Source organism: Xiphophorus hellerii, chromosome 5, assembly GCF_003331165.1.
Source record: "Xiphophorus hellerii strain 12219 chromosome 5, Xiphophorus_hellerii-4.1, whole genome shotgun sequence".
Classification (NCBI taxonomy): Eukaryota; Metazoa; Chordata; class Actinopteri; order Cyprinodontiformes; family Poeciliidae; genus Xiphophorus; species Xiphophorus hellerii.
In genome coordinates, this window is record NC_045676.1 from 1,520,325 (window position 1) to 1,534,132 (window position 13,808).

At 39.7% G+C, this 13,808-nt stretch overlaps 1 protein-coding gene across 1 annotated transcript in view; it reads right to left on the reverse strand.

Annotated features, from left to right (window-relative positions):
* The window catches only part of sorcs3a (sortilin related VPS10 domain containing receptor 3a), a 210,337-nt gene that overhangs the window by 93,288 nt on the left and 103,241 nt on the right, over positions 1 to 13,808 (reverse strand). The window contains exon 3 of the mRNA XM_032563840.1: positions 6,494 to 6,593. Within this exon, the coding sequence (XP_032419731.1) occupies positions 6,494 to 6,593 (100 nt within the window). The remainder of the gene's footprint in view (positions 1 to 6,493; positions 6,594 to 13,808) is intronic.

Here is a 13,808-nt window from a genome sequence, read left to right on the forward strand (position 1 = left end):
TCTGTGGCCTCTGTGATTATGAGCCCATTTTCAAAGCTGCAAACACAAACTTGAAGGCATTTTTCCAGGTTTTAATGTGACAGAAAAGCATCACAGTAAGAAGAAAATGACTCCAGTTCAAAATGTCAGAGTCTAAGATGTGTGACGTACATTTGTATTCAGCTCCTACTGACCAGTACTTTACATAAATACCGGTCTTTCTTCTGGCTTTAAGTTTCTGTGAGCATGATGCTGCCACCACCATGCTTTAACATGTGCAAAGTGGATTCAAGGTGATGTGAAAAAATGGTTTAAATCCACATGATGCTTTGCAAGTAGGCCAAGAAGTTGACTTTTGGTTTTGTCTGAGCAGTTATCACTTGTTCCCAATTAGATTGAAGTCTGGAATTTAATGTTAGTGTAGCTGGACAAAGCAAGAGTCCAGGAATTTTGCATAATATCAGGCAGCAGTAGGTTTGTTAATGGGGTCTTCAGCTCCAACTTCATAGCGATAAGCAAACTGCCACTCTTCCAAAATAGCCAGATCAGTGGAGTACACAACTAAAAGCGTAACGCAGACAGATCCTCCCACCATGGAGCTTGTAGCGAACATTAACATCAGATTCCACTTGGTAGCTTTCCAACTACAAGTTATGCCAAAGTCAGGGTTGCTAGGCAAGCTCCGATATTCCCAGTAGGATTTTCAACTTCAACAGGTGATGCTTTCATGACAACTGGTCACACTGGGTTTGTCTTTAGGAGTATTAGCATAAATGTTAACATCACATTTCAGATTTATTGTTCTAATATTGACCTTAATGTGAAAAATATGCATGAAACTGATCAAGTGGACATGGGGGTCAATCAGGTTGGGTTATACGTTAAGGCCAGAATTTTCATCATGCCCCTGAATCTACTCCACAATTTTCAGATTTAATTTTTAACACCTGAGAAACTAAGAAAATGAATAAAAGCTTGAATATTATTGCAAGGTACTGTAATGGCAGGGGCCTTTCCTTTCCTGCTTAAGTAAACAATAATTATTCATCCCCAAACTCACAGTGACCAATGGCATCATCAAAGTCTGATTAAGATTTCCCTCACAGCCTCCACTCAGCCTTAACGAGGGAGCGGGGCGAGTGAGGAGGGTAACAATACGGAATCGATAAAGGTTGCTGGGGATAACCTTTGTGTTTTATCAGCCTGGTGTCGAGCTGTGCATAAGCTGCAGCGCCAAGATAGAAGCGGATAGTTGTCAGATGGCAAGTTAAGTGGAGGTATGGATCAGAGACGGAGGGAAAGAGACACCCTGCAGCAAATGAATCACGGCGGATCAATCGAGCTTAGGCTGTCTTCCACAGGAGCTTTAGAAACACAGTTGTCTTCACAGTATGCTCATTAGGCACGGATCAGGCCTTAATCACCCACATTTAACTATCATGTTTTCACTGCCGTTCTTCCTCCGTGGCATCTTAACTGTGCATGTCTTTAATTTTTTTTTAAAGCCCTGTTGAGCAGCCGTTCAATTAACTGCAGAGAGAGCATGAAGCTCGAGAAAAGACGACACGATGCAGCTGAAGAGTTCACCGCTGAGGCCTTCTGCTAAATGTCGTCGCTATCGCTCAAATCTTTACCGCATCTCTGGGGAATGTCACAGCGGCAATGTATGTGAGGGGAAAATACTTCACTATATGTGCATATACAGCTGGGGTGGGAGCAGCGGACGATTATAGGTTTCAGTGAGTGATTAGCTACAGACGGCTCTTTTTATAGAACACAGGCAGATGCTAAATAAGGTCCCTCAAACGAGGAGCCAACAAAGGGCTGCAGCCAGCAACGGGGCAACTTTCATCCATCTCCAGGATGGTAAATCGAAATAATTAGGCCTGAGATAAAGCACAGAGAGGCAATGAGAAGAGCCAGAGGACAACCATCATCAGCATTACTACAAGTTCCTGGCTGCCATGACTCACTAACAGCAGCAGACAGGAAGTAAAAATAGTTCTCCTGGAAACTATGGTGGAAATGATGGGATTTCATTTGTTAATTTTCCCTCTTGAGTTGTGGATAAACCTTATCTCATGCCATATAAGCCGACTAAAGGGCTGCGCGTCACATCTCCCGCAGAGAGAACCTGGGGGAGCGCGTTCCTGCCACGGCCTTCATGTGGAATTACATTTTCTCCGCATGAAAATGCAGGAGTGAGTGAGTCACGAGGAGTAATCAGTGCCGGCTATGATCTGTCCCTCGCCACGACGCGGCTTTGCTCTTCGCAGGATCCCATTAACTCCGACGACATGCAAACACATTCAGGGTCAACACCTTGGATCGGCCTTGGAGGAGTGATGCTGATGAACCCGAGGACCCAAACCACTTCTAACGCGCCGCCGAGTCACGCCTTATTCTTTATTAGTCTGCTGGCACCACGCAGCTTTAGCTTCATCCAACCCGGACCTGAGCAGAAAGGCCACTTCTACCAAGTGATGAGTTTTTTACATATTTTGTCATCTAACAACCACAAACCAGTGTATTTTATTTGGATTCCCATGCAAGGAAACTGAGAGCTCTCAAAAATTTTTCCACAAAAAATCTGAAATCTGCATTTATTTTCTTCCCATCTGAATCGTGGAATCATTCTTCTTTGGCTACATTCACACAGCATCAAAAGATACCAGATTCCTACTTTTGCACTGAAATCCATTTTTTGTGTGTGTGGTTGTTTATGCTACTGAACGATGCGACTGTGATCAGTAATAATGGGACAGTGGACGGCGTCTATGGATCGAATTTAGAGCCATTCAACAACAGGAGTCAACAGTAACAAAATGATAACACCACAGAGGAAGCTAATGAAAAGAAAAACAAACTGCAGCAGCAGAGCATTGTCTGCAACTTCTCCAGATTAGTCTGTTTGGAACCAGGAGTGATGGGATCAAACTATTAATTTAATAAATTGTGTTACGGACATCAATAACTGTAGCACCAGTGATTTTAATAGATGTTGGATTTTTATTTTTCACTGAACAAATGCATTTAAAATATTTTGGTGGAATAAGCAGATGAATTTATTATTACACAATCAAAGTCAAATAAATGCAGAACACATTCCCTTTCCTCTTTTACATAACATCCCATTTTTTCAGGGTTGGGTTTATATTTTTTAAAACTATTATTTTCTTTTTGGATTAAATTGGATTGCACTCAGGAGAAATTGATTTCTTACCTGCAGAGGAGTGCTAAGTGCTCTCATTTAAGGAGACAGTTGGGAGTTTTGAGAGATGAGCCAAGTGGCTCATTTTTGTAGAAAATGTTATCGTGTGAATTTTCCCACTTCATGCATCCAGTGGCTGGTTACCAGGTAGAAGGACTGTGGGATGATGGGAACAATGCAGTGAAAAAATCTACCATCAACAGTTTTTGGCCGAATATCACAAGGTTCAGTCTGTGATGTATGGATTGCTCATGGTGGCAGCATGTTGGGGCAACTTGGTTTGTTCTGATTTTGTTAATGTTTGGTTGACATGTTAAATGTTTGGACAATTCTTCCCTCTGGTTTTGGATGCTGAGCAACTGGAAAGGATATTTGCTGTTGCACTTTTGCTTTTGGACAGTTATGATGAGTAACCATGGCAACAAGGTACTGTTCTCACTCCTGGAAGCTCAAAAAATACTTAAGAGTTGAAAAGGAGGCTTCATGGATGCAGATCAGGAGCAAAGAGAAAGAAGAAGTTCAAACCATCATAAGAAGGAATGACCATATCCCCTACTCCAACATCTCTCTGCCCAGTTTTCCACCCCTACGGCCAGAAAGAGATTTTAAAAGGAATGACAAAAGCAAAGGAGGTGGATCAGCAGAGCTTACCAACAACTGATGGTGTCATCTGGGACATGTTACTGTGGAATATCATCTCTGCTGGCCAGATACCGAGCTGTTAGCAAGTCATAACAGTCATGTGACTGTTTTACAGAAACAGTCTTTAGTCAGAGGTCTGTTCAGGTTATTTACAAGACTGGCTGCTACTGGAGATCTTTTCTAGCCACCGTCCACGAAGACTTTCTGAAGATACTTGACTGATTTGAGTTACAACATTTAATTTCCCTTTGGAATACAGAAAGTAGTTTTCAACTGAATCTGATTAAATGTAATTTACTGCAGCCAGAGAAGCACAGCACAAAGAAAGTGCAGGGATTTGTAATTCACAGCAACAATTTTGGGTGCATCAGAGTGGAAAACCTTCTGCTAAGAGAGAAGCTGTCTGCTGAGTTCTTCCATTTTTTACCATGCGGATTCAGAAGTATTTTTTTGTGTTTGTCATTAGACGAGCAGAAAACCGAGGCAGATGGTGAAAAGTGGAATGCAAACCATGTGCAGATCGATGAACAAAATTCAGAGAGTGTCAGAAGAAATGAAAAGTGATTGACAGAACTCGGAGGCAAATTAAAGGCATCGGCAGATGGTTGGCAGCTGGGAGAACTCGTGATTCCCCTTGTCTTATTTATTTCCAGGCTGAAATTGTTAAAATTCAGTTTCAGCAGGTTGATTTAAAAAAATAAAGGAAATAACTCACTTTTCTCTCCTGCAGAGTTTGTTAACTAATTTTGTTTTCTGACAGTTTTGTTTTAGCAGAAAGAACAAATGCAGCTGCTGCAGATAAACTATTAACTAAAAACTGTTTTCTGTAGTGTCTGTTTATGTATTTTATGCAGAAGCTCATATTGCTTTGCGGCAGAAAATAACTGAGAACCAGTGATGTATGGATTCTCATTTCGACACCAGTTGCAGCTGCAGTCACCTTTGCTTCAGTTAGAAATGGCCGCAGCGCTGGCAGGTTTTACTACTGTGTGTAGTTAAGGCGCACTTCCTTCCCCAACCTGTTGCTGTGCCTTGTTAGGCAGCTGAATGAAGTGTGGAGGGTAACTCCAAAGTATTTTTGGAAAATTCATCTGATTTGCTGATGTTTTTTGTTGAGCCTATCTAAAGTCTGTGAAGTAAAATGCATGTTGAGAAACTGGAAATACCGGAACGAAATGCGACTAGACATGCTACTAGCTGCTGGATCCAAAGCAGCCAATCCAATAGCGTCATTTATTTTCCTTGGTCTGACTGGCTCTACTTCCAAAAGAGACAATAAAAGACACTGCAGATATTAGTTTTTGTGTAAACATCAAGACAGTTTCCACTGTGCATATTAATAATGTATATTTGATGTTTGAACTATTGAAATAGGTATTTATAGATTTTTTATTGAGGCTCTCAAGTGATCACTGCTAGTCATGGCCAGCAGTGGTTCCTGAACTCCAGAACACTGGGAGTCCACTATATTTGAGATTTCATCCAGCCCCACCTACAGGTTACTGAATACTGATAAACTTACTGGGTTCTTCCCCAGTAAGTTCTTGTTTGATCTTAAATGGTCATCATGCAGGTGACCAGTTCATATTTTGAGCTTTATGCTGTTACTCTCTACTTACACAGTCTCATATAAGTCAGCGATTTTCTCAGTTCTGGTCCTCAGGCTGCACTGCCCTGCGTGTTTCAGGTTTTTCCCTTCTGCCACACACTGGTGTGGATGATTAACAGGCTTCTGCAGAACTTGACGGCATGCAGAGGATGTCATGCAACCATTTGAATCAGTTGTTCTGGAACAGACACATCTAAAATAAGCAGGACAATAATCCCCAAGGACCAGAATTGAGAAACATTGACATAGGTACTGCTGAGTTATTCTTGAAGTACATTTTACATTCTCATTAGTAACTCATAGGTAGCTGACAGATACCTACGTCTTTGAATGTAGATATTTGGGTACCATTAAAGAATTAGTATTGAGTCTGGGTTTATATGTTGCACTTGTAATGCTTGTATCAATGTTGACATGCTACTGATTGGTATCTGTGGTTTCTAACTCCCCAGGGTCAACGGTTTATCAAATCTGGCTGCAGAAAGACAAAATAGGAAAATGTTCAGGGGAGGAAAACTTATGCAAAGCATATTTAATGTATCAGACTTTTAGTGGACTGATGCGATATTTACAGTTTCAATTACAAAGGAGGAACTTCCTAAAGCAGTACTGCGTGACTTGTGATGTCGGCACTTAAATCCTTTTGTGACATTCTAGACGCACTACCTTACAAATCAAATCATGAACATGCCAGTCACTGTTTTTTTATCTTCAGTTGGAGTATTTCCATGCACAGATCATTACCAAAACAGCAAGAGGTGAGGAATACCCTGGAAGATCTCCAGTTCATCACAGAGCAACAAACAGACACACAGGACAACCAACCTTTCACACACTCACACCTAAGAGCAACTTAATGAACCCAATTAACCTAAAAGTCATGTTTTCGACTGTCAGGTTAATTGGTCTCAGAGAGAAACCACACATGGTCAGAGACAACATGCAAATCCATACAGAGATTTGAACCCAGGACCTTCAGAAGACAATGGATGTGCATTTCTATTTACCAACTTACTTATTCACAGGTTAAAAAGATATAAGAAAATTCCCACCTTCCTTTTATTGGTTGGGCAAACGTAAAGGTAACTGAGGACGGCCTTGGACCCAATTTTGTCGTTCATTCTCTCGTATGTTGATCCGTAGTCTGTGGATCTGAACAGAAGAAAGAGAAAAAACAATGAGAAGCAGAAAACAAAGTGAAAATAATCCAGGAAGCTTTGCGTCAAAACAAACTGATGCTACGTTCTGTAATGCTGCCATATTGATGAAAAAGAACAGAACATCACACCCGAAGGAAGAGAACCAACAGGATAAATGTTAGTTTGGTTGTGTACGCGCAGCTTCTCCAGGGGAGTAAATTTATGGCAGTGAAATAAGAGAGGGTTAACCAATCATCCACAGCTCCCACTAAAATTAACCATTCTAACAGCTCTGGGGACCTGACACTGTAAATAATTAATTCTCTCCTGATGACTACTATGAAATAAAATATGACGAGTGCAAAAACATGTGGATGTTCCAGAACCCTCGGGTTTTAATAATTTAACAGTGGGAATGAGCCTGTTAGCCAGCCCAGTCCCTGGAAACTCCACATGAATCCATCATCGGTAACTACCAAACCTGCCTTCAAGTACCACATTTCAGCATCCGCAGGCCTGTTCACAGGCTTTTCTTCCTCTGTGGGTGTCATGCCCGGGGAATCTTCTCAGTGGGGACAGAAGCTCCCGCCCACCGCTGTGGCAAAACTCCCGTTTGGATTTGCAGTCTGACTCATATTGTTATGCGGAAAGCTAAGATGATTCCTGTTTTTGTCAAACCCTGCTATTTGTGCTCCTTCAGAGGGAAACGGTCTTTCAAAGAGGCCGTAACGCGGTGTCGCTCCTTCAGAGAGAACGGTATCTGCAGTGATTACAAAGCACCGTAATGAGCCACACAGAGGCAGCATCATTTCCACATTACATTAAAGTGGGATGGGGAGTAACAATGTTAGGCTGGAGTGTGAGCTGTGAACTACACATTTTACATCTGCTCCTCTGAATGAAACCTTTCACTGGAAACCTTTCCACACAGGAAGTTTTGTTGAAAATGAAAGAGACAGACATGGATTTACAGGTGTTGAATCAAACCAATCAGTTTTACTTTCTCTGAGAAATTCTTCACCTGAGACTCAGATCTGTGCCAAAGGTAACGGCTACGCAAACTACAGCAGACAGCCGTCTGCTTGTTCCTGTGCACTTCCTGTGAACTAACAGAAAATGTAATTGATTGAATAAAAGATGTCCTTGGTTTTCACTGGACAGCATCATATTTACCAACACACATTAATGTATCTACATGATCAAAGTTATTCCAGAACCTCTATCTTTTATTTCTGAGGCAAGCGAAAAAAAGTAAACTTATTTTGTAATAAGCTAGCTTACTTTTAGAACTGATTTTATGTTGATTCTTTGAGACTTTTAAACAACCAACATTACATATGTTATATTTACTATGGAATCTCCACAACTATAAATCAAAAACTATACCAGCACATCAATGAATTTATTTAAAAACTGATTTATGAATGATTTATTTAAAAGCTGTGCACCGTGTGCAGAGGCTGCTCGACGCAGTTGGTCATGTTTTGTTGTCTTTATAACGTCTTTCCTTGGATAGTTTCCCAGAAACACATTTTGTTTTTACGCTGATGACTGTGACGTGTATCTGTCCAGTCTCTCTTGGTCTCTGCCCGTTACTTTGCTATAAACCTTCTGAATTCCCATGAATAGAAAACTGAGTACCAAACAGCTTGTACTTCTAAAATTGTGTTCAATTACCAACCAGTTCATTTCAATCAAAACTTTTTAAAAATGTATCCATGGGTTTGTAACCTCTTGACTAACATTATGTCATATATTCTTATTTGGAATCGACTCAGTATATGTTGGACAACCTGAAATGCAGCAGATCCATTTAACTGTCAGAACATCTGTTTGCTACGACCCATCTGGTTCATTTACTCCAGTACATTTGAAGCTATTGGACTTTTAAAAAAAATTCATAACAACAAGATCTGAAGTTGAACATATTTACTTTGCTTTAAGTTAAAGGCAAATTTCCTCAAACAAAAATTCTTTTCACTTTATTTTGCACCATTTCTTTTGATTTAAGCTGGTATCCATGGCATTGTTTAGTTCAAACCAGAACAAAGATGATGAATGATTAAATTTTCTTTTTCTTTTAGTGTTGTTGGTGGAGGAGGAGGCCATTAAAACAACCTTTTGATGCCTCACTGATGCGATGCCATGGAAATCTTTTATTCCTTCAGCCGCTGATCTGTTTATTCCCCAGCATCCAGATGAGCAGGTGGTGCACACTCCTGTTAATGGCTTCCAACAATCCATGTAGTATAAGGTTTTAGCAAAACCACAGAGACAAAATAATCTGCTAAAGGAAAAAAATGTGTGTATGTATCTGAATCCTAAAGAATACTTAAAAAACATGTGATGTGGTGATTATTCTTTTGCTGTTCATTGGAAAACACCCCATTTATGTTTTATCTAAATGGTATACACAGTTTTGCATGATTTCTCGATCGATGTCACCCAGCAGCTTCAGTTTGACAAACACAATTAAACGCTGCACAATTAAATTAAGATTAACTGAAAGTCTTTGATTCAGGCTCAGAGTGTTTTTCCAGCCAAATTCAGCCTGACCTTGTCCCTCTAATCACATCAAGTCTTCAGGGACTGACGGGTTCAATTTGACCTGAGCTCTTCTCTCAAGCATTCGTCAAATGAACAGAGGATTATCCATATTTTGTTCTGCTCTGCCCTGTTTCTCTAAAGAAGACTTAATAACACCACTGCCTGGAAAAAAAAACAGGCTTATAAGATAAAAATAAAAATAATGGAATGATTTCTTTGTCTGGTTTCTCTTTGGAGGTTCCTAACATCATTTAGTGTTTGCTTTGGTCATTTCTAAACACTAGTCTTTCTTAAGTATACATAGTTATTGTCTATATATGTAAAAGTATGTGATAATGTGAAAAATTGTTTCATTTTCCTACAGTGCTGAAGCACTACATTGGGAAGACATAATCCACTTCGTACATGGTGGGCATATTGGACAAAATAACCATATTTAACTCTTAGATGGTGCAATTTCAAAAGTTAAAGTAAAAACAATAATGGCTGCTTATACTAACTGAAACTGTGTGGAAAAAGATTTCCATCCCTTCTAACTGATGCCTGCTCCCACTTTTTGGAACAAATTTGAAACGAAAAAAACTTTCAGACAATAAAGTTTCATTTATTATATCAGCAAACTTCCTTTCCGCCACAGTGGAGGACACACTGGGTCTCGTGTACTTTTCTATTTTTTTAGGCCTGGTACATAAAGGTCAGTTTGGCAGCAGGAGTGAGAAGAAGTAGTTCTTTCATTTAACAATGAAATTACATAAATGTTCATTTAGCAATAATTTATGTAAGAACAAAAATACAAAATATGAATGGATTGTATGAATTGACATTATGTTTTGCCATTGCCATTACCACATCATCAATCACAACTTCTTCAGTTCGCTGACTGGCCCAGTTGAAATTCAACTAGAGAAATCAAACTCAGTAGGAGAAATACCAGACAGAACATTCAAGAGAGATGAGAATTGAGCAGAATTGCTAAAGAAGGAAATAGCCAGGCTACAAAGTTTGCAATTTTCATGCAAATTTTGACCATCTGAAGCTTTTTCTTATTTAAGCCTTTTTGTATAGCAGCTTTTGTTGCCTGCTATTAATTGATAGCAATACTGCTAACATTATAACATTATATTTATTTACCATTGATAAATTATAAGTTGAAAACTGAACTCTGAATAATTAAAATTTGTAAGAGGGCTGATATTTTATGTGATGTGGTTAGCAGAAAAGTTTTCCGGATAAACAGTGTAAGACATTTGTAATAATGTGTTAGTGCCTATTTGTCCCTGAGAGGACAGGAAGATGCTTTCTCAGATAATTAGCACGTGATTGCCACATTTATGCACGCTGCGTTTGTCAGTGGGGGGTTGTCATTGGCACGTGTTTCAGTGGTCGTTTCCCCAGGAGTCGGTTTCCTGAGACGCCTTTTCACTTTGAGCTCCTTCCACTCTTCATATAGAAGGAAATCAAAGTCCCAGACACACATTGTAATAAAACAACATCATGAATGTGAGTTTTTCTTTTAAAGCATTTTGTGTTTAACACCAAAGTACTCTGAGCAAAGACGGACCTGCTTTCATTTCTGATGAGACAAGCAGTTTCTTGCTGAAAAAATGTCTGTTTTGGGCTCGTTGTTAAAGATAGGAGCTCAAAATAATTTAGTGGCAATCAGTAAAAGAGATTAAGGCAAATCTGACTCAGTGTGTAACATCCGCCTCGTTTTAATGCAGAATTCATACTCAGTCTCTGAGCATCAAGCCAACACTTATACCCAAGTGGGACAATAATCGATTAGAAAAGACGTGAAGGATGCTTCGCTCAACCTCTTTTCAGGTCAGAAACGCCGTCTCCCAGTTCTCACAAAGGAGAGGTTTTCATTTGTTGCTATTTGTACCAATTTAAAAAACCAAACAGAGATGCGATGTGGTGCACTGCAGTGTGTGAACATCAAATGATTGGAATAAAAGGCAGGCAGAAATTGCATTAGGGAATGTTTGTGAGGTTTTGCCAGATGGCTGCCAATAAAGCAGAACAATTCAGAGCTGTTGTACAACACGGTTGACCATGCTCTGGGGAGATGGAGGGAAAAAAGCCATCTACTTCAAAGACTAAAAACTCCAACTAAATCATTTCACTTTCTCAAAAATTGTACAAACAAAGCACACAGACAGAGGCTAGCAGTGTACAAGCATTCCTGTTCACGGGAGAACAGAGGCTGCATATCCATGCTCGTCATTGAAAAGAGAGCATACAAAAGACCTCATCAACATTCATCAAAGGTGTAAAGATGAAAGCATCGTCAGGTAGTTGTCAGAGTCAAGGCCAAGCAGAAACAACTCAATGGTTTGTCCTCAGAAAGAGTCAAACAGAGAGAAAGGAAATGAGTTCTTACCTAACAAACCTGCAGCAGAACCAAGCCCAAAGTGCAGGAACTTACTGATGCACCTAAAAAGTAACCCTGATCTGATCCGGTGAACCGAAGAGTCATGTGGTGGAACGAGGTCAGAGATGGAGCTGCACAGTGGGCGGCAGATGTTTCTAAATCATCTCATTGTTTTTGTTCTGGGGGAAAACTCTGAGGACACGACAAAGGCAATGCTGCTCCAGAAACAAGTCTTCAGGCAAACCCACTCCTGGATTCAGTTCAGGGATCTTTCAGTAGCAGACAGAGCTGTCACCACAGCACCAGTGAGTTAAATGCTGTAGCAAGTCATTGTTTTCAAAGACTTGTTATAAAGTAGGAATAAAGTTGTCTGAAATAAGAAAAAACTGAATTCATAAAAAACTATAAACTTCCAAGCACCATGAAATAAGTGCAGCCGATTGCTTCAGTTTTGATAGAACCAGATAAATATGAAATGCCATGAAGTTTTAATTGTTTAAAATGAATTAGTCTAGGCAGTAAGAGGTCCAAAGGAACATTGATGAGATGGTGCTACAAGCAAACAGATAGGAAAAACAGCACTCACCAGCTAACAGTGATCTTCCAACTGACTATTACTTACATCTACCAAACTACAGACTGGACAGTGGTGCTGTGTGAAGCAACTCTAGAAGGAATGAATCTGGTTGTGTTGTGCCAGCAAAGGTCTGTTGGAGATTAAATTCCCATAAGTTAGCTAAAATTAAGCAATATTTAGACCTTACTGGACTTGAAATGGCTATAAAAGCCTTTATCATCTCGACAATTGATCACTGTAGGTAGCAGCTTATCCATTTTAGAATAGATTTTAAAATTTTACCAATTTTCAACTCTCCTAATGCTTTGACCCATACCTATAAGTCTCATTTACTGGGTTTACATCCCTGAGTTTCTTCTCAAACCTGAACGGATCTCTTGGTTACGACAACCAGCTTCCTCTAGATCTACATTCAGTCTCTGACCTGGACCTTTTCATATCCAAGCTCAAGGCTGTTAAGATTCAGTTAGGGTTTTAATACTTAGTTACCCTGTGACATTTTACTTTAGATTTATAGTTATTTATTTCTTCTGTTTGTTTTATATTGTGTCTTTAGGTTATATGGTTGACTGTTTGGTAAATAAATCAACAAATTGAATAAATGAACGTAATCATACTGAGACTGCTGTTTTGAGAAAATAGTTTAATATATTAAAGGTCTTGTCATCAAACATGTAATGATTCATGTTTTCATGTCATGTTCACGCTCTCCTTCTGCAACTAGTGTTCATTCAGCTCACCTTGCCTGATTTCCCCGTCGCTACACCGGGGCTCTCTGCTCTTTAAGCTCCTCTCAGTCTCTGCCTCCTCACCAGATTATCAAAAGCCTAGTGCAAGTACCGCTGGTTTTCCAGCGTTCTTCCCTTGATGTCGTTTGTCTGCTTGTGTCTGATCATGTTCACATCTCTGGATTCACCCTCTCTTGCCTACTCCATGATGGATTACTCTCAGCCATCTGATAGCTGGACTTTGACCACCAATTTACGCTTTTATCAAGTTGCTAGATACATTTCAACACATCTCCACCTTTGGCAAAAGAGATTAGTATTCATTTCCAGAACAAAGGTCAACTTTTCCAATATCTATACTTGTTTGACTCTGTATCCATTCAGTTATGGTCGGGGGTTTCAGATCTTCATAATTGACTGATTAGTTTTTCTGCAACCAATAATAAAACATGTATAATAGATCTCTGATTTGAATTGAAATCATCAGTTAACACAATCTCCAATAAGTAAAACAGAGGATTTAAAGGAACCTCCATCCCCAGATGCTCCACCTCTATACCTTTTATGTCAGGGTAACAGGACAATCCTACAAGATCTGTGCATGGACTGCTATTTTTCCACAATTTTTTGCAGTCCAGGGGTGCTTTATAAATTTAGAGATGGTAAGAGGGGTGTGAAAATATTTAACTTTCAGTGTCCAGTCAAAATCTTCCCACAGTCAAGAAACTATTGACTGCTAATCATTTTGTGACTGTCTCACCACAGGTGACCCATACTTCATTTTCTATCAAGATATTTAACTCCAATTTCCATTTTTATATACCAAGTATTCTGGGTATTGCAAGAGCCTCTTATACAACCTAGAAGAATAACTTTTTATTGACATGTTGAATGAATGAGCTGACTGGCTGTGGCCCCAAGAGCAGAAATAAGGAAGACCCAGGATGTTGGCCTCTGTGCTGGTGCTAAGACTGTCTCCGCTGTACATATTAAAGGATGTTA